The 23,263-nt window shown below is 29.4% G+C and overlaps 1 protein-coding gene across 2 annotated transcripts in view; it reads right to left on the bottom strand.

The window, feature by feature from the left end:
* Positions 1-2,122: 2,122 nt before the first annotated feature.
* Positions 2,123-23,263, bottom strand: part of LOC100163250 (major facilitator superfamily domain-containing protein 12) — a 36,045-nt gene continuing 14,904 nt past the window's right edge. For both annotated transcript variants that reach the window (XM_029488674.1, XM_008180084.3), the window contains 9 exons: positions 13,357-13,635; positions 12,720-12,930; positions 12,466-12,580; positions 9,368-9,592; positions 8,830-8,967; positions 8,641-8,752; positions 3,703-3,853; positions 3,478-3,596; positions 2,123-3,382 (listed from right to left, as the gene is read on the bottom strand). In XM_029488674.1, coding sequence (XP_029344534.1) covers positions 3,267-3,382; positions 3,478-3,596; positions 3,703-3,853; positions 8,641-8,752; positions 8,830-8,967; positions 9,368-9,592; positions 12,466-12,580; positions 12,720-12,930; positions 13,357-13,635 — 1,466 coding nt within the window. In that variant the 3' untranslated portion in view covers positions 2,123-3,266. The remainder of the gene's footprint in view (positions 3,383-3,477; positions 3,597-3,702; positions 3,854-8,640; positions 8,753-8,829; positions 8,968-9,367; positions 9,593-12,465; positions 12,581-12,719; positions 12,931-13,356; positions 13,636-23,263) is intronic.

Here is a 23,263-nt window from a genome sequence, read left to right as displayed (position 1 = left end):
AAAGTATGTTATGCCTACGCTTGACTGTATTCCATTAAATGATCATAAATTATTGTCAACATGGACTTAACATTATATCATTGATTATATATTATATTACGAATTTATTACGATACACTTATATAAATTACTAGCTGAATATAACCCAGCGCGGCGTTGCCCAGGAAAAAATTGTGATATTAATCAACTCCTGTTAATGTGGCCTCTGTGCATATGGAAGCAAAATCATATTATATTTTAATTTTTAGCCATCCCGCGTGGAGTTGCACGTGAGTCGCAGTCCTGTAAAGAAAACTTTTAAAAAGTACTTGAGTAAATACCCAAATACATTTTTTTTTAAATATTTAAGATACTACTCAAATACTTTTCAAAGACTTTTGGTTTTTAAAGTGGGTTTCTAATTATCGTAATATAAACACATAGGTAATAGGTAATCTGATAGTTATCTAATAGTTTTAAAGGGAATATTGTTATTCAATATTCAATAACTTTTTTTAGAAATCTGGTTTTCACAAACCTTTGGGCTTCGGCTAACACAGAAATACAGAATATTAAATAAAACTATTATTCTATTATTGTAGTTGACAATAATATTTTTCCAACCAATTATTTCGAATAAAAATAAAATGTTCGAAATAAAAAACCAAAGTATTTAATACAAAAAAAGTATTTAAAATACCATTCAAAATACTTCATGCTGAAAGTATTTAAAAAGTTATTCAATACTTAAAAAAGTATTTGAATACTATTACTCAAATACTTTTACTTAAATACTTTACAGGACTGGACTCTCGCGTATGGTTATGCCAACAGTTTATTATCAGGTAAGCAATTTACCTGCGTTAGATTGAAGACACAGTGAAGTGGGTGATAAAATATAGCCTCTAGCTTTGTAGTTGAAAAAATGTTTATATAGCGTACCTAACATAGTATTAAAGTCATAGTTGATCATCCCGGATTTTTAGGAGTATTTAACATTTATAAATATATTAAGGTTATTTTCCTTCCTATAGGTGATTTTTTTCATTTTCACCATTTTTAACCTTTTTAACCCCTGTAGTGGTTGAATTTTGAAAAATCTTTTCTAAGGGGATTTTCGCATCATAAAATAAAACTACTGACTAAATTTCATACTCATAGCTTCAGTGATTCCGCCTAGGTAATTTTTTTCATTTTTGCCACTTTAACCCCTGTAGGGATTGCATTTTGAAAAATCCCTTCTTAGTGGGTGTCTAAATCACAAAACAAAACTACTGTACAAATTTCATACTCATAGCTTCAGCGGTCCCGGCTATGTGATGATGAATTACTCAAGACAAGTAATTATATATATATATAGATAACTTGAATTTTTAAATAAAAAATCATATATAATCATAAGTATTTAAAAAAAAATGTTATCAATGAATTTTCCACCCCATCCTCCATACCATTTATAAGACTACATATTGTATGAATTGATCGGAAAAATTGGCCCAGTCTAATAAAAATGTCTAGCTCCGCCTATGACCTTTTGGATTATATTTGCAATCATTTTTACTCAAAAACAAAATTATCATACATAAATCGAAAATTTAAAATTTCTGTAAATAGCCCAGAAGAAGAAAATTATATCAAGTTGAGAAAACGCGTAGGTATATAAATATTTGGTGAGACATTAAAGTTCCAGTTATTCATTTTTCAATTACAAAAGGATAGATTTTGTTGAAAACTGATTATTTATAAAAATTCTCTTTATTTTTGTGATTCCCGATTATTAATTTGATGAGTACAGGGAATTTTGCTTTTGACTCAACCCCCAACACCCAAATAACAATATTAGATCCGATTTAATACCAAAAATAACCCAAAAAAGTAATAATTAAGTTTTACTGTTATAAACGGTGACGACAGACAAAAATACACACATAATTGTAAACCCAATTGCTCGCCGCTCTAAATCTAAAAGAGAATAATAAAACATCTCTGCTCTGCATGACTACGTCATATACTTAGTTTTTTCCACTCCAGGGATGCACTTAAAACATATTTTCTTAACCTTGCCTATTGCCACTTGCCAGAATACTACGAATAGAGGACTGTGATTTTTTTTGAAGTTTCATCATTAAATGAAACACACATGTTTGGGTAGATAAGTATTATAAAATAACGTATAATATATTTGAGATAACGTAAAAACTAAAAATAAATCTTGATACAAACATAATAAAATATAACAAAAAAAAAAATAAAAATAAAAAAAATAACATTTTAAAATGTTTACAAATTGTGTTAGTAATAATATATTTAATTAAATGTAGTGTGTTACATAAAACAAAAATAATTGATTATTAAATAAAATTTAAACGTTGATCAATTAAATATATTTATAATAATTAATAATAATATGAATAATGGTAATGTATAATTAGCTTTGGAGGGAAACGTTAATATTGTCTACTTATACTAAACAATTGTACCGTACAACAATTTATAAAAATCTTAATTAAAAAGAAAAAAAATACTGTTAAAAACCAAAACATAGTTTAACAATAGTTTTAGCATAATATTTATAAACTTTAACAGCTTTTCACTGTAGCTATTAAAACAAATTTCTTAAAAAAAAAAAAAAACAAAAACAATTTTGTATATCATGTACAAAATAACATTTAAAATTAAACTCGTAATCCATTAAATTCGTAATTTAAAGACTAGTATAAAAAAAAATATATATATATTTAGCCTCTTTACCTTTTTTCAAAACATTATTTCAATACAATTATTATCACATAGTTGTTTGAAAATAATAAAATTTACATTGTCTTGTTATTATTTAGAACATCAGATGTAATGTGGACATCGATATTCTATATATAAAAATAAATAATTAATAACAATAACAATTCGTACTATACCTTAGCTTGTTTAAAATAAAAATATAAATGTTTTGATTAAAATTACACAATTTCAACAGTTGTTGAAGTAATTCAAGTAACTGGATACAATCAAAAATATGGTATTATCTAAACACGGTTTTATCAGTATCATCAACTACCTTAAATATATAACACGACTCTTGTGCGTATGAGTACGTCTTACTATTATCATTATTTATTAGAGTTTTGTTTTAGACGATACCTACCGCATTATACAATTTATAAACAACACAATAATAAAATGTCTACACGCTAATTAATTAATTAAATACAAATAGTCACTTGTTTACTGTAAATTTATGTTTTATTTTAAAATATTATATTATCGATTATGACTAGATGATTATTCCGTCATGATTTAACCACGTTGCTGGGTAGGGCCTCTTGTCCCTTTTCGATCGAATGCTTTTTCGATTGTTCGGCGTGCTGATTGCCGCCCGAATGCGTTTCCGGGACTTCCTGTACAACTATTTCAGGAACATACGGTTATAAGTTATGACCATCAGTTATCAACCATCTGGTTGGTATCTGGTAATGTTAAAATAAAGTTAAGATAACTCACCCAGTCTTGGACGTCCGCCGTAGGGCAAACTGATGACCGCGATGAACGCCAGACATGACGGTATCGTCCAATTGTAGACCATTACGTCTCGATAGTAACTCGGACACGAATTGCAGTGCCTGTAGTAGGAGGTAGTGACCGGGTTAGTGGTAGTCGGTACAGTGATGCATACATATATTAATATAAAAGATCTTTAAAAAAACAAAAACGGTTTTCGGCACTTACAAAGACTGGACGGCCATGACTACGGCCCCGTTGCATACTTTGTCGGTAAAGCTCATCAGGCCGAACGTGAAGGCGCCTCTGTGCGTCCTGTCGCCAATAAAATCGGTGGTCAGTGCTTGACTGGTGACCAATACCACCGAACAAGCAATACCTTTAAAAATCATAACACGCAGACACACGTCAAAAACGACAACTGACAAGACTTATTATTATTATTATTGCTGCGCTGCGCAGTATGCATTTGTCGGATGCACATTAAAGTTGTAGACCCATTGACCAAAATGTACACCAAATTCGATCCGAAAAATGGCAAAATGAGTCCGAAAAATATTTTCCTTCCCATTCTACAGATTTAGAACTATCAAACGTCGCAGTACTCAACATAAATCAAACAATTATAGTTGACTACTTGACTATCAAATGGAAAAAATTAATATAATTATTAATGACTCATTAAATATACGTGTATTTTATTGCAATTTAATTTTTCTTATAAATTATTATCATCGTAACATATGTATATTATATCGCTTAACCGAGTACCGACGATTTATATTAATAAATTGCATTAGCTTTCCCACCCGGCATTGAACAAAATTCGGCCATAACTTAAAAAAAGGGAAATGTTCAGGAAATCAATATGAAAGTATAGAAAAAATTATAATTTTTTTCATCAAATAAAAGTAATTACCTATAAGGGCAGATACATATTTATAATTTTGTTGTTATTGCAATAAAGTGAAAATCCCTGTAAATATCTTTACTTTTGTTCGATTTCAACTTGAAAGAACAAAAATTGAAATTTTTCTAGTTACGGATTTTTATTGCACTACCTTTTAAATTAATTTTAATATTATTTTGGCCGTAAACAAAATTTATTAAGTATTAAAAATTATGATTCAATTAATATAATAATATTATTAAATACGTTAGTATAATATTTAGCTTTTAAAATAAAAATCTTCAGTCTCTTGAATGTTTGATTATTTTTAATAATATTTACATTGAATTATAACTATTTGTGTATTAAATTATTATTATTGCAATATAAAATTAAAATTTTAAAATTATAAGAATAATATCACTTTTTGTATAAAATAAAAAATAAATAACATCTTTTCTGTCTCTTAAGCGGTAAGCCCATATGCATAGTCAATTTAAGGGTCACATAAGACATGTCAAACTATAGGTATGTCTTATGTGACACATCAATTTACTATGCATACGGACATGAGTTTCCTTATTTTTAACAATATTAATATTGAGTTATAAACATTTCTATATTAAATTATTATTATTATTATTATTATTATTATTATTAAAAAATAATATTATTATTTTAAAATTATAATAATAATATCACTTTTTGTAAAAATAAAAAATAAATAACACCTTTTCTGACTCTTCTATCTCTTAGTTTCCTTATTTTAAAATATATAATTTTTCCTCAATTTATCAATTTTTTCTACTGTGGTTGAGTATTGATAATCATAGAGAGTAGAATTTTAATTTTTACTTGAAGTAGTCTATTAAGAAATATTTTAATAATGAATACATTTTGTAACAATATTATGATGTTAATTCAATAATTCATACCTAATATTAAAATTTTTATTAGAAAAATACAAGTTTTACTATGTATAATAAACTATTAAATACCTACCTAATTACTCGGTTTTCCTTTATAGGTTAGCTCTTTTAGGGGATTCAGTAGATATTTTTGTATCACACAAACTTAAAAGTTTTTTAACTCTACCACGAGAAGTAATTATAGTTATAATAAAATAATTTAAAAAAAAAAATTTAAGACAAATAGTAATTCGTAGACACCATAAACACAAGAATCATACATTTTGAGTTGTGACCTTATTGTACTAACAATGCGAAATTTATATGCCTTATTTCTACTTTGTTAATGGTAAAATAATATGTAACCAATGGCAACCATTTAAATCAACAAAATAAATATTCTTTTTTCTTGAGCTGAAAAAAAATGCATTCGTGAGGCGTGAGCTAACGTTTGGCTACCTATAGGGGTTGATAAAATAACCTACCAACTACAAAGTCTCGAGGAAATATTGATTTAACTTTTATTGAAAACGGTCCAATAGTTTTTGATTCTATTAACTTCGGATAAACCAACATCCATTTTTAGCTGTAGGTATAGCCAACTGACTTAATCCGTGAAAAAATGAACAAAATATAAATTGCTATATAGGTGTATCTTATTTTTAGTGTTTCACAAACCGGCGTGACCTAGCTTTCTGAACTAATTTGACGGAGATGGACAATACGCCTAATGTATAGCACTTGGTATAAATAATCGAACTTGGTTCAAGCTACATTCAAAACTTTCCTGATATCTCTAAGAACAGTCTGAAATATTTTCACAAAATCGATAATCGAAAAGGATTTCTTTAGTATATAAGCTACAAACATAATATATTCAACTCTCATATATAATGTTTTAAGATATAATTTACTTTATCCGAGGCCATAAACGCGACGATTTGATGCATGCTTTTACCTCATCTGCCCGAGTAACCAATGAAAACCTTTAATATACAAAAAAACAACAATTCTTATTTCTTCTATTACTATAATAATCTGTAAGTTAGTTGTAACCAATAACAACCATTCATAAAGTTTATACATTTAATTTTATATTTTATTAGTTAAAACCCGCCACGTGGTGCTGTGGCTTAGTCTGATATGAAATGAATGCTCAAGGAAATAAACGTAATCTAGCGAACATATTATATATTCACCGAAAAACACATCATTAAATGAAATATTCATTACTGTGGCTATGTGAAATAAAAGTAAAGGAAGAAAAAATGTGTTTTTTTTTACTAAAAAAATTATGTTTTATTGTAAAGATTCTGGATTTATTACATTTTATGTTTGCCCGTTCTGCCTAAACACAAAGATCTGACGGATTACCGACCTTGGAGCGTATTACTATTGATTATGAATACTAGTAAGACGTATAATAGCCCATATTATCAGAGAAGCAATCGTTTCCTAAATTTAAACAACACACTGAAAAAGATAGTCTTTGCTCTTTATTGATAGTCATAGCGAACACAGTTTAAGACTGTCTGAATAAGTAATATTCGTGGAAGTAGTACCTATACGTTTTCGCCTTTATGAGGTCCAATTAGAATTGTTGCTTCAATTAATTGTTTATCAATTTTTAACTAATAATGGTGTGCAATTGCATAACTTTGGCTGATTGATTCTTGGTAATATAATTGCCACTCCAATTTTAAATTTCAAAACACAAGACGGCAATCTGGGAACATAATAAGAAATTCCGTTGGAAAATGGAATACTTCCTTTTGCAATTTTGAAATGTGAATGTTATGTTTTATTGATAACAATTGATAGTTACTTTACTATGGTTGACACATTTCTGAGACCTCAACTTTCTTTCTACTGATTAGATAAAGTATTTAGGCTAATAAAACATGCATGTAACGTTATTGAGCCTACATTTTTTTCGACTACTTTTTGAGTTTTTCTAGTAGGAACATACGCACATAGGCACAAATAAAGACATTTTTCTGGGTAAGGGTAAAATTATATCAGCAGCACAGAAACCGAAAAACTGATATTTTAAACTAAAATATGATTAAAAACTGGTGGGAGGGCATCTCCTAATTGCACCCGTGGGCTAATGAGAGTTATGTTTACGCAGGTTAAAATTTGATATAGATATAAAATAATTTCACTTTTTCAATAAGATAAAAAACATCCCATTTATACCAATTATATTACACCTAGCAACTTACTATTTATTTCATAACGATAAAAATTAAAAAATAGAAAAATCTAACAAATACTATACGTCTCAATAGTTAAGTATAATAAATAGGTAACTAAAAATATTTATTTGCTATGGAATTACTAGTTTGGTTTTATATAGTAAAATATATACTCTACGTCTTGGCACCGGTTTTCTTGACAAACAAATGTAATGGCAACGTTGCAACGCGTTGCATAAAAAAAACATGCGGAATCGTGTAGGTTTGTATATAAATGGTTATTAAAATAGGCACAATACACATAGATAAGCTATAAACACATTTTGTACTCTACGCAATTCATAGGTACAACCGCACAACTAGACCTAAATTTCAGGTGGCATTAAAATTGATAACAACCAACCAATTCGCATCCCAAGCTCCTTTAAAACAACTTTAAATTAGATAGTACATTAATTAGTAGCTATTATTTATTTTTATGTTGTAAACTTGTGAGTTATACTATTTAAAATACGTCATATAATATAAACACTAATACAATCTATATCTATTATTAAATACCAAATACATATAAAAGTTCAACCAAAGTTTCAACCACATGTATAATTTCCAATGTTAATATGTATTATTATTTATTTCAAAACTAATTTTCTTGTATTTATAGTGTACTTACTTGGCTACTTATCTAAAACTATCCGATTTTAAGTTATTTGTAAATAGTAGGTAATACCTACCTATCTACTTAAATATTTAAAATTGTAATATAGTTATATCAGTGAACCGTTGTTGGAACGTAGTCATGAACGTAATCGTGACGTAACTAATTTTTTCATATTTTATTGAAAAACTGCGCTCACGTGTTCCAGGACTTAGGTATTCTGGGGAATTAAGATAGAAATTTAAAGCAATATATACAAGTTAAAACCTCTTTTTGTATGATATTCCCCAAGCCAAATGTCATTCATAATATTAATAACTGAGATAAAAAACATAATATTATACCACTTTACAGTTAATCTAAAATAAATAATTTCAAAATATAAATTCTAATATAATGAATTTGAACAATCGGATAACACATTGCGGTGCTTATTTTAGGTCAGGGGGTGGTAAGACTCCCCCCCCCCTAGTGGCGCCTATGTCTATAGGTATGTGCGCAGCTACTACTTACCTATTATGATAGTGACCGCGTATATTTGATATTTGGAAAATGTGTCACCTTCGCCTATATAACACCAAAACGCTGAACCCAATGATAACATCACGCCAAAGGAATAAGTGTACTGCAAAATGTTCAATCGTTAAAAATATATTTTATAATGTATGCTGTGTCGGGTCATTCGAACAAAAACACTCGTACCTTTCTGCCGAGTTTCATGTTCATGGGTTTGTTGAGGAGCGACATACAAAAACTGCTGACGAACATTATCAACGGCAACAGTGCTAGTTTTTCGGCTTCCAGTTTTAAAAAATCTTGTAAGTACATAGGCAAGAACACCTATATGTATAATATATATACAATATACACGTCAAAAATAATAATATAATAACTATAGGGATGTGGATTTTGTAGGAAAATGCATTAATTAAAATTTATTGTAAAACATACCTTTTTTAACACTACGTTTTAATTAGGAACGACTCAATGTTGACATTTTGTTAATTCCATACTTTAGCAAGTTTTTAAGTGATTTTTTTTGGCTTTTTAGCTTATTTTTTCCTTTTTTATGGCATTATTTTTTGTTGATATTTTTAATAATTTTGTCTTTTCTAATTAAGGGTTTTTATTTAATGCATTAAATATACAGCCCTGGTAATAACAATAATTCAAGCACAAAACCCAGCGCGGGTCCGTTAAAAATATAAAATATTCTATGCAAAAGCGCGTATTTTTTTACCAAAGTCATGTTGACCGTGATCCGAGAACACATGTACACGACGGCCGTCTGGTAAAGGGTGAAGCTTTTGAACATGGACCAAACACTGTTGGCTGCGCGTTCAGCCTCCGTCTCTGTCATCAGGAGCTGTCGATTCACACGGTTGTTGATAAGTGGTTCGCGTACACCAATGTGAAATATTATGGTCGTCATAGCCCCGACAATCATTATCACCAATATTACTATCTATATAAACATTTACGGTCGTTTTATGATTTTTTTTTTTTTGTCAAGAAATCTGATAAAAACGGAATTGTTATATTTTTTGTGTTAATACATTATTTTTAAATGAGGACATTTTTGTTTTTTATTTGCATATTTTTTTGCATATTTTTAAGAGACGAATTATATTGATAGTCGTGAAAAGTTGGCCCACCCATTTTCTCACAAATCAATCTAACCAAAATCAACATTTAGCAAATAATTGTCAAGTATTTTCAAGACAGGTTTTAAAATTTGCAAGTCATTATTTTCATATATAGAACAAAAATGAAAAAAGGCAGAACTTTTTTTCACCCATCATGTTCGAGACGGGTCTTGTTTAATTCCTTATAGTTGGCAAGTATTTGCAAGTCCACCCTACAGTCTGTGTCAATTGTTCTAGTATGGTAGGCCACAGGTAGTAGGGTGAACTTGCAAATATAATTGCTAATTATGTAAGGAATCAAACGACATCAGTTTCGGACATGTGAGTGAAAAAAAGTGTGATATAAATATATAATGCTTTAAACATTTAAAAACCTAACTTCCAAATTGTTGTAAATTATTAAATAAAATCATAAACATATTGCATACGAGTCTGCAATGAAGTACCACATTTTATGTCTTTGCTGTCCTTGCTATTATATGTAGCACATACCTAGGTAATCTACTGAAGAGTCTGAACATAGGGACGTTCCGATACTACCGATACTAGTAAAGTATCGATACTTTGGTTAGTCTTTGGACCTCTCCCTTTTTAAATTAGCCTATCTTCTGCTCAGAGGTATAATCTATCTATGTATATAAAAATATCTGATCCCGTTCAGTTTGTTGCCCATTAAAATTGCCAACTCTATATGAATAACATGTTTTGCATATCACCATATGGCAACCATTTATATACAAAACATTCCATCGGAAATTTCAAAATAATATATAATTGGTTGCCATGGTAATACGGAGACACAAACGGACGGAAATCTCAAAATAATATATAAATGGTTGCCATGGTAATATGTAACGCAACGGTTTATGTAACGTAACGTTTTTCGATTCTATGTGCCAAAGCAAAGACATAAAATGTCAAAATGTTGATATAAGTAACAAATAGATTGATTTGAGATAAAGTGACATTAATAGGCCAAATTCACGATCATGAACTATTGGAAAAAACACCTTACTATAGTTAATATGGCAACCATTTATATACAAAACATTCCATCGGAAATTTCAAAATAATATATAATTGGTTGCCATGGTAATACGGAGACACAAACGGACGGAAATCTCAAAATAATATATAAATGGTTGCCATGGTAATATGTAACGCAACGGTTTATGTAACGTAACGTTTTTCGATTCTATGTGCCAAAGCAAAGACATAAAATGTCAAAATGTTGATATAAGTAACAAATAGATTGATTTGAGATAAAGTGACATTAATAGGCCAAATTCACGATCATGAACTATTGGAAAAAACACCTTACTATAGTTAAAATTATTATTTTAATAAAATTATAAATATACAATGAGACTTTGATGAATCAATAAAATCGTGTGAAAATTATTTTGGACAGTTTTCCTATACAAATTTGTTATTGCGTCACAACCGTCATGTTCCACACTAAAACTTGTACGTAATTGTATGAAAGTTCATTTAAATTAATTTAAAATTTAAAACTATTAAATTAAGATATTTCGGTCAAATTATTGCACAATGTAACATCAAACCCCTTAAGAATCTGAACCATACTGTAGTTCATGGACAATCCCTCCGGACATTTTCAATATGTATTTTTATATAAAATTATTTATTTTTTTGTCTTATGTCTAATTTTGTTTTTATGTGTAATAAAAAAAAAGAATACATTTCTAATTATTTCTATAAATACAAATTACAATTATTATAGATGCATATTGTTATGGTCTGTTCAATTTAAGGGGGTTTTGGATACAATTTTAGATATAGATGGTACCTAATTCCAGTACTATAATATAGTATATACTATATAATATATAGACTAAATATATTATTGCAATGGATTTTTGTAAAACATTTGGATTATTATAATAATTGTTTTTAATATTACTATTTATTTTAACAGTAATTTTTTATTATTTCGAATTGACCAATGATCAATGGAAATTAAAATACATAGTATATATAATTAATATATTTATGGAAATATTTGGCAATTTATTCTGTTTTATTTTATTATAAATTAAGACAAAAATATAAACAATTTATTTTTAAAAAATGGGGTGGTGGTGGGGAGGGAATGTCCATGTGAAAATTATTGTTCTGCATTCGCATAGCATAGAGCTACGATATTATTATGTATTCAATTTATATACTGCTGAACAGAAACGTATAATAATTGTCATTCGTTCCAAATTCCAACTTTTTCCAAGTTCAATTAGGTTATAAGTTAACACTAATGAGTAATGATAGTACTTACATATACATTATACATATATATTATATGCTCAAAGCGTATGATAATTTATGTACGTATAGGTATATGTCCATCATTAGGTATTAAATATGCCAACAATATGTAAAAATTAGTTTTTTATACAGTACTTATAAAACTATACCAGATACCTACCTCTATATGATAATATCGTGTCAAACGTTTAATTATATTTTCGTAACGAAAAACATACATAGAAGTAACAGTAAACAATTTCATTATTACTTATATCTAACTTTTTCTGTTTTAATTCTACTTAAATAAACGGTGCTTTTATAAATTTATAAAGTGGGCAGGCAATGCAGATTATATAAACGGCCATATGGGTATACCGTATATGTGTATAGTGTCGGAAAATAAAACAAAAAAGTATATTATATGTACTTGGAATTCTTTTCTTTCTGAAGGTCCAAATTGAGTTTTGCTCGCGTTGTTACTTCTGAGCACGATATAGGTGACTACGTACACCAGGATGTTTGCAAAGACGGTAAAACTATACCTGTGTAAGTATTGCAAACGCATATAAAAGTGATGATCGAAAAATAAAAATAAAACAGGAAGCGTGCATAATACAATTGTACTTATAGGCATGCTATTTAGCTATAGATTTATTGTTATATTTATGGTTTTATATGTACCTGATTGATAGTAACGCCGTTCGTTCGTCCCTTATCGGCGTCAGGTCCGAAGCCAACGCCATGTGCGAGTTCTCGATGGATGCCCATCCGATTTGGAAGAAGACGATGAAGAAACAGTAGTACAGAGCGGTGTTCAGTTCGGAGCTCTCGACTTGTGGCAATATGGGTGGTGAGAACGCGAACGGCAAACTTATGAACACCAGTACACTGCCTGTAGCCGGAACGATGGATGATAAGTAATTAAGTAAATCGTATTTTACCTATATTATAGGGCAGGCGTGGTATACAATATAGAGACAGACTTGGGATTTGATTTTTTAAACCAATATTTTGCATTTTTAAACATTTACTTATTATACATCGTAATAGTCCAAGTAATGTTCGATGATATTGACTTTTGAATCTCCTTTTTTTTCTAGTCTGGGATAGGAAATTTATAAAGTCAAGGATACAGAAGCTTATATTATGCTTCCATTAGACTGAAATTTTACCAGGAAGATTATAGGTATAAAATGCGGTTACTTGCTGCAGTTACAACCCCCACCATCCACCCCAAGTTTGCAAATGCCTGTATATAACGTTTGTGAGCGAACATGCAATATCCATTGTAACGATTAACTATTTAAATATATCTTACCGAAAAGGTGCCAAGTCTTGCGGCGGCCGTATCGATCGGTACAGTAGATGTTGGCGTTATCTGATAACACGCCTATTGCGGCCGTCGCAACTGCGTCTGTTAGCTGGCCGACGAGCACCACAGCCCCGGCATTGATGCTGGACAGCTGCATGACGTAGTGGTAGAACACCAAGGCGTAGGTGAACCACATGGAGGCGACCAAGTCATTGAGCACGTGACCGACGCCGTACGACACGAATGCAAACCATTTGAGCGAATCCGACATTTTACCCTCATCACCTGTTGCAACAATGAAAAAAAACTGTTTAGTTGTGAGATGTAGAAGATACACGCGAAAAACTTCCCTAACGGACACCTCTGAAAAGCGGACAAAATGTCAGAAGTTTGATAGGTAATGTGTAGAAGTTTCACTGTAATTTTTTTTTTATTAGAAAACAGGAATATATACAATCCGTAATAATTTATACAATAGGTTATATGGGGGGTACAAGTATACAAGATGGGGAGGCATGATATAATGACCCTACTTCAAAATTCTAAGCAGGTTTTTTTTTTTTTTATTGAATGTTAAGGAGGTCTTTGGGTCATTATAACTGTAGTTATAGTTTAATTTGTATACTAGTTGAAATTCTGACTTTTGGGAATTTCATGGAAATATAGATGTGCTGTAGAGACGATATTTTATAGTATATTCAATGAGCAAGTAATGCCCGGTAGGCCGTAGGGTACTTATGGGATTCTTTTCAAGCGAGATACCTCCAAATTGTTACTGCACATTTTTAAGCATTTTGACCAGGGTATAAGATAACGGTAGGTTATGAGTATAATGTATAATGCATCTATACCAACAATATGTAAAAATAATTTTTGATCTGAATTAAAATAAACAAATAAAGATAAATTACACGATGGTCCTATATATGGGTGGTGGGGAAAGCAGCACTCAAAATCACACCAAAACTGCTAATGCATTATTAAATTTTATATATTATATTGTTTGTTCTGATTATGTTTTAGCAAGGACGTCTGCACATTATACATACGAAGTCAATAGACATTATAAACAAGAACAGCACAACGCTTGTCATCACCTATATACACATCGACAATATATTTTATATCATAAAATAATTTGAAATAATATAATATTATAATCTTGAACATTTGTAGTGGCTCCTCTCAAATCTCGTGTGAAGTGTCGAAGACAAAAAAATGTAATACTTTATAATTGCACTTTGAATCGCAATAACCTGACCTATTTGACAGTGCTATATGTTTAGATAACATTTATCCATAACTTTAAACATCACAACATCCGCACACTGCAGTAAGAAGGTAATTACCTATAATAATAAACACAATCATTGTTCCATTTATTACTGGCAGCGTGCGGACGATATGACGGCTCACCATTATATGTTATCAAAATATATCAAGATATTATATTATTATACTGTTAAATAGGTAAGTACCTACTGTTAGTACCTGTATACCAGTTTGGTACTTGAGTTATATAATAATAATATATTGTACCTATCTGTAAAGTTTATGGGTAGGTATGCCGGGCAACATCCAAATATCGTCTTTAGATATTTTTCACCCTTAAGCGAACACTTAGGTAAATGCGGTTATTCATTACCAATATTTATTAAATTTTTCCGCATACAATTTCTTTAAAATTGTATGCCGCCCTAAAGCAACACATTACACATGCCATTCTTGTGCCCTAGCGACGGGCCTCGCAACACCACGTTCAGGTCCTTAATCCTTATATAAATAATAGGTCAACAATGCGGGTTTTAGGTTTACTATATTATTATGAACCTATATGAAATACGTTCATCGTTTTAAGATTCAGATAATATTACTATAACAATATTATGATTAAAACAATTACTATGTTGGAGAGGAATACGTCTATGTGTTATCGATTCGCCATATATTTATTATTATAGGTACACTAATACTTAGGTAGTAAGTACCTTAGGTATACCTATTAATATTATCTATATTGATATTTTTTTTTTTTTTTTTTTTAATGCTTTTCGAATTTGTTTTGATTAATTGTGTATTCTAATCGATGACAGGAAGTAGGTACGTGTGATAGGTATATTGTATACATTATTTGAGTACTCAGTCTATACACTTTATTATTGTTTTAGCGTTGATGATATTCTTTGGTCTCCAGTGTTTGGCAAATTCCTTATAAAAAGGAATTTGTTCCGTTCCCTGTTCTTTTTTAAAAAAAAGGAATTCGTTCTGTTCCTTGTTCCTTAAAAAAAAAAGAATTCGTTCCTTTGGAAAATGAACGAGTTCTCTTTTTTAGTTCCAAATAAAATAAAAATTCTTATTTAATCATTAATGTTTTTTTTTCATATTATGCATACTTCTTTAGTTTTTATTTATTATATATAGCTACAAGTAAATATATATTTTATATGTTTATGTAATATATTATTATATATTTTGAGATTTTCTTCAAAATTAAATTTTTGGCTAACGTATGTCGATTGTCTTAACGTCGATACTCGATAACGATCACTAATTAGAAATATACATTATACATATTAAAAAAAATACATCTTAATTTCAATTTTTACATATTTATCTGTTTAAATTATTGGAACTAGAAAGGAACGAACAATTTTGTTATTTTTCCTTAAAAAAAGAACTAGTTCATTTTCTCGTTCTTTTTTTATAAAAAGGAATTTGTTAATCGAGCCGTTCTCTAAAAATACATTTGTTCCAGGAATCCGTTCCTTCCAAACACTGTTGGTCTCTACCCTATAGCTTTAATCGACAACATTTTAACCTGCACCGTCTCGTTGAATATCAATAGGAAAGATACTACACCTGCAAAGTTTTTTACGAATACATGTAGTAGGGACTAAACTATATATAATATATATGAATACTACGCAGCAAGTGACGCGTTTACTGCAAAAATATAAATGTGTTATAGAAATCGGACATTTTTTATACGCCAGATACATATATTAAATTTATTGAAGTATATTCAAACACAAAATAAAAGTTTTCTTTACAAAACTGTTGTAGGTATACCTGCAATGACCTGTGACCCGCGGTGTAGATCTATAGCCAGTCTGCATGCAGTAGTACACAATCCCTCGCCCAGTATAAAATTAAAATACACAGCCACACGAGAGTTGCAGATTTATAAAACACCTCATTTATTGTAACGAGTTGTTGACGATTGTTTGATTAATCACTAGACGACAATGGAAAATGATTGCCGAATTAAATTATTTGCACAAGCCAGCCACCAGCTATTATTGTGCTGTTGTTATGTTTAAAACTGAATGGCTAATTCAATAATTTGAGAGCGAACACCATGTCAAATACAAATAAATACAATATAATAATACGAGAGCAGTAATAGAGGTTAGCACTATATATAATATATAAATAGTAAGCGCATGTTTAAGTTGATACACAACATCCATGCGAATTTCCTCGTTCAACCACATAATGTTATAATTCAGTGATAATAATATATTGCATCTGAAGCAATTATATAACTTATCGGGGGCCGAGTGATTTTGATTTTGTTACGGATGCCAATGACGGAAAAAACAAACCGTAAACTTAATCAAAACATTTTCGATAATCTCTTATAATAAAATATATACTATTAGACTATTGATTGGTACGAGTTCTATCGATATACAAGCAACAAGCAGATCAAAAGTCAAAGTTTATCGCAATGAACAATATATATGAATATATCGCTACCCGCAGATTCCGCGTCTATATAATAAAATAAAGTAACCGTAAGACAAAGACAATCTCACGACGAATGGTTCCTAAATTGTGGACTTATTCAATTATTAGCGACGAGTGGGAAATAATGAGATTTTTTTATTGACTTTAAATCTTAATTTTGCATGTCGCCTGGTTACACGCGAAAACACGTTCCTATGGTCTATGGTCAACATACAGTAGGTGTACACCGCACTAAAAGCAAATGCATAATAGTTTATTCAACGACTGCCAATGTCGTTTGTTTTCAGAAAACTGCAATTAATAAATCGAACAATAAGGAAAAAAATCTAAAATTATGGTTTTTGCGAATAATTTAGTACAATAATTCAAAATTAATTGAAAAATAACTGCGGTCATGTCACCACATGAATTTATTTCAATTAGCTGAAAATTACAATAATATATGTTTAACAAACCACCAACGTCAATGAGTTATTACTGTACCTGTTATAGGTACCTATACAATAATAATATCATATGGTTTTACGTTTATTGATAATTTAATTGTAATATAATAATATATTAGTTTGTATGGTATTTTCTATTATACTTATTCTTACTGAAAAAAAAAATTAAAAATGGGGGGGGGGCTCAAAATATATGAGCATTTGTTAAAAATAGTTATTTGGTAACCAAAATGTTAGACTGTTAGATTCGTTTTTCATCATGTAGGTACCATGATTTATTATTGAAATTTAAATTAAAATATAATTAATATTTAATAGATCATTAACAGTGACCTACTCAATAATGAGGTAGACTCAAAACCTAGCTATCTGTACAGCAGAGCGGTTATCTACTTCCCCCCTTGTTTTTTAGCTTATAGTTCAAACAATTTGATATCACCAAATCGATCTTAATATAACTAGAGGTGTAAATATCAGTTGACGGTTGTAATGATATTTTTTCAAGATAACCAAAATGTATGTCACACAATCAATTTAACACAATTAATTCATTTTTAAACATAAGTAATTATAAGTATATGTTAGAAATTTGCCAATATAGTGACATAGTCATGATTGATTATTGATCCTCGATAGTTCCAGATGCGTACTTGATTAAATATTAAAAGTTGTGTTGTACTTATAGTAATATATTTATAATATATTGTTATATATAATTTTGTTATAAAAATATTTTTAATTATTGAGTGAAATAGTAAGCATATGTAAAAATTATGTTCGAAGTAATATTTTGTATTTTGAGAAGTACACATAGGGTGTAACAGCTAGGAAGACCCGATAGGCGATAGATGAAATAACTATTGTTCTTGTCAATATTTTTAATTTTTTTGGAAAAAATTCAAAGGAATCAATTTGTAAATCTATTTATATAAGAACAATTTTGATGGTAAAAACATTTATCTAAGTCAAGTTGTTTATTTTTTAAAATTTTTTTATATATAAATATTTTTTTAAGTACCTAAATTAATTTAGAACGTATAATAACTTTTTTAAAAATATTATTTTTAGGAATTTCCTGACATGAGTATATTTTTTTAATTATTTATTAACCTAATAATTTTCACCATCTTTTTCATACGTTTAAGTAGCATCATTTTTCAAATTTTTTTGCCAGGACTTCCTATTACACTGTATAATATGAATTTGGTGCGGGAGTGCGAAGAAACTGTGAGTTGTAAGCAGGCTCTCCACATCAAATTTTGGGCCCCTGTACTAAATGTTTTTTCGGGCCCTATAAAAAACTTCTACAAGAATACAACCCATTAAAAGCGATATGGGTGTCCCACACACGATCTCTAAGTGATAAATGGTTAACCTAGGTTAAAATAACAAAATTATTATAAAATAAGTATTCTCATCAAAATTTCAAAAATTACAAATACATTTCAACTTGCCCCTGTAGTCGGGTCCAACGCCCTTGTGGGGGCCCTGGTTGTAAGTATGACATAATATCATATATATAAGCCCTCGAGGGTCTGCAAGGCTTTGATATAATTTAGCAACCCCCCCCCCCTTAATTTAACTGTGTGTGCTATGGCGATTAGATGCCGTTTACAACCAAGAGGATCACGATTGTCGTATTTACTGTAGAAGAGTAGGAAAATATTAAACATATTTTATACTCGTGTATAGTCTTGTGGCGCTATAGAAGTATCAATGTCATGAAATTTGCAACCTTTTTTTTCAAAGGTTGAATTCATATTGTATGTTAATATATTGCGTGTACCGCACACACACACACACACACACACACACACACACACACACACACGTTGGGTTAGGTATATATAGCCGTAAATAGTCGGCGAGTAAGTATATATACCTATATACCTCGGCTGTCCTTATATCTAAAGGTACCTATATTCCTATTATGTTCGCTGTTGTTCATAATACAAACATTATTATTACGAATATAAAATCGGTTGACCTCCATGCAGCGCAGTAATTTATTTACATCGGTTATCAATTTCCTTAGGCCTACGAGTTGACGTGCTGTGGTATTATTTTTATGGACGAATTGTAAATATTAATTTACGATTTGCTTTGTACAAACGCATTTAGACTACCTAATATTAGTCCGTATTCAGACCTACCTTTACCTGCCTATATGAAAAGCGTTTGCGGTGAGGCAATTTAAAATAAAATCGAAATTGTTTAATAAAATAATGGATAATAAACACGTGTATACTGTAAAGTGTATAATATATTATTTTCGAATGAGTCGATTTCAATCAGTTAAAACCGTATAGTATAATAAAATTATTAATTACATAACTGTACAATCTTTTTACAAGGAATAAACATATAAAAACCGTACTAAAAATGCTAACAATTATTATTTTTTTATTATTTCATTAACATAAAACAATCATATCGTGAAATATAAGATAAGTTATTTTCATTTTCGAGAAGTCCGATAAAGTTCTGTTTTTTTTTTTAAATGATTACTGCGTCTTTTGCGTGGATAGCGGTTTTTTATAAATGATTATGAGCGTTTATCCTAATCACCTCGTGCGTAGGGTATACTGTCGGTAGTTTATGTTATACTTGCGGCCAATTTATATAATACAACCATTAATCATCATTCATAGTTTTTATAGTTAAGACTCGAATCAATAAAGCAGACATTTATATAAATGGAGTACTGTAAGAAGTACTCTACATAGAGTCCAGACGTTCATTTCTATAAACTAAGTCTTATCAGAATTTAGATTAAACGATTTTACCTGCATTGTTATAATTATTCATTATATTAAAGTATATATATATAGTGTTATATATACTACCTATATTGTATTAACGACATCTTAAAAATAATGTTTTTAATATTATGAATCAAAGTCGACAAACAAATTAACACACACATAATAATTAATAATACTCGAAAATGGTAGGTAGTTATATATTAAGTACTTGTAATGTTGTAAAAGCGCTGAAATTTGTTTAACCATTATTAATAATGAGATACATTTAGTTGCACAATTTTTTTTCCACACGTTAGCTGGTTGTCGATGTTATAACAACATATTATTACTATCAGCAGGGTGAATGGGCTGAATTTTTTTTATGGCTTCGTCGAACGGTGAGGGTGGTGACGATTATTATCGACAGAAATAATATAGTCAACGCGCAGTATATTGTACGCATTACTTTTATATACGTATCAACTTGCCGTATTTAAATTGAACATTTCGTATTTTGAAAACGTTTAACGATATCCAAAGTATTACACAATACGATTAATGTGAATAAACAAATTCTAACATAATTCAATAATTGTATACTAGTATAGAAATATATGTCTGAAATATTATTTTGATATCTTGAGAAAATATTTATAGAGTAATTAATTATATACTATATTAAATAATATACCTGATTTGCAGTAGTGTATTAAATCGTAGGTGCTGTTGACATAAGTTACCAGAGCAGCGAGGATGTTTTTATAACAATATACAATAATATAATACTAAGACCATTGACCAATTTTAATTTGTACCTAACTCAATCGGATTTTCTTACATCGTGAAATAACGAATAATTTTAATAAAATGCGTGTGTATATTTTGCTACCTTGGTTTCGGATGAATGTGATTTTATAAATATTTTTAATTTTTATTTTGAAAACCAAACAACAACCATTCAGTAGGTAGGTACATAACGCGTATAAATTTTTTTTTATTTGATACTGAAAAGTAAAACACTTATACGTATAAACGCACCTTGGTTTATTCTTGAGCAATTAAACAAAGTTTTGACTGCAATATGCACTAACTACAGGTGAGGTATAGGTATTTACTATAATACTTTATTATGTCGTATACGTATCAATTCAATTTTTTTGTTTATTAATTTCTGGAAAATTAAAAATAACAACGATGAAGTAAAAAAGAAAGAAAGAAGTGAATTTCTTTATACATTACTGGTACGAAGGGATTGATAATTTATCACGTCCCCATGTAAACTTCTGAACAATTTGGAAGCTTTTAGTTTGTAGAAGATGATCCCGTTTTTAATCTTGCCGTTATCACTATATCATATGTGGAAAGGAAAAACCACATGTATATTATGATACACGTACAAAACATTATTTTTTATCGTTTTATTTTACTGAAACCGAAGTTCAAAATTTTAGACGTTTTAGTGGAATGAATGCCGGCGGATAATAATTTGTCAGCGATAAACAGGAAAAACATTTCGTATTGCGTTATTGCACAGTTTAGTAATTATTAATTACGAACCCTTGACCATCTCAAAAATATCTTTGAAAAAAAATAATCTTTACACAATTTTCACAATTTGTGTAGGCTTCTTTTTTTTGTGCCAACATTGCGTATGCTGTTTTTTCACAAATACGATCAAGGCACCCTAGTGTATATATGCGTCATGCGGGGATATTAAATTAAATATTATATTGATATGGCGTTATTATAAATAATAATTTTCGAAGTTAGACATTAAATCATCAATTATTTATAGTTTCATCATTAAAATTAATTATTCGTATTAAATGCTTAGAATTGTATTTGCTTAGAATATTCTAGACGTTGTTTCTATGTAAAAGATAATGATAATAATATTATTATGTTTTAAAAAATAATGATTTAAGTAAGCTTTACTATTTACAAATAAGTCATCATTAAATTATAGCTTTGAATCAAATATTATTTATACAGTTTCCTATTATAGAGAGTAGAGACTATCGAAACAGTCGAAAATGTAAACGGAATTGAATTGCTTTTTGATACTAAACATTTAGATTATTAATTTGAATGTATAGTTCTATTAGTGAATGCATTTCGTTTTGCCCATACATTATATAAAAAACTTTCGATTTAACAGTGTCATAAAAAATCAACACAAACATAATAATATATAGCTGCAAACTACGACTTGCGAATTATTATTTTAGTCGAAATCGAATATTGTGATGGAGACATATTTATTTTAGACAACGTAACCGTGAAAAGTAAATAATACGAAAAATGCATATTAAATTTCAATCAATAATTAAAACGTTCGTTTGGAAAACATAATATATTAGCCCACACGTTATACATAGTTAAAGGTTTAGTTTTTTTGTTTACGACGCGACGAGTACTTATAATTTATGGCACTACACATGTAATAAGTAAATATTGTACTTATTATACTTCCTATTCTGGAAAATATCGTTATTTAATCAAAATAAAGTAGTTATATTTAGTGTGAAAATTTAATGAAATATAAAATTGTAAAATATTCCAATATTTTAATAAAATTATTTTTTCTTTTTTTTTTTAAATGGGTTAGTGATTGTTTTCTTTAATATAATAACACCAAACAACAATTATTATATTGACAAAAAACATACAAAAATGTTTAAATAATAAATGATATACGCAATACCTGCATACATATATGCAGAAATACTTACATTAAAATATCATTTTATGTACAGAGTTTCGCTATCTTCTTCTTCTTCTTCTGTGCCTTCACAACTCTGTAAGAGTTTTGGCTGCCACCGTCACTGCTCTCCAATAATCACGATCCTGTATCCTTTCCTCCCATTCTGTTACTTCTAACCTCTCTAGATCTTGTTGTACTCCATCCATCCACCGTTTCTTCGGTCATGCCTCTGGGTCTTCTGCCTGTTGGGCTTGTATTCAATTGCTGCT

Source organism: Acyrthosiphon pisum, chromosome A1 (genome assembly GCF_005508785.2).
Source record: "Acyrthosiphon pisum isolate AL4f chromosome A1, pea_aphid_22Mar2018_4r6ur, whole genome shotgun sequence".
NCBI classification, from domain to species: Eukaryota; Metazoa; Arthropoda; class Insecta; order Hemiptera; family Aphididae; genus Acyrthosiphon; species Acyrthosiphon pisum.
This window is presented reverse-complemented; position numbering and strand designations above follow the sequence as displayed.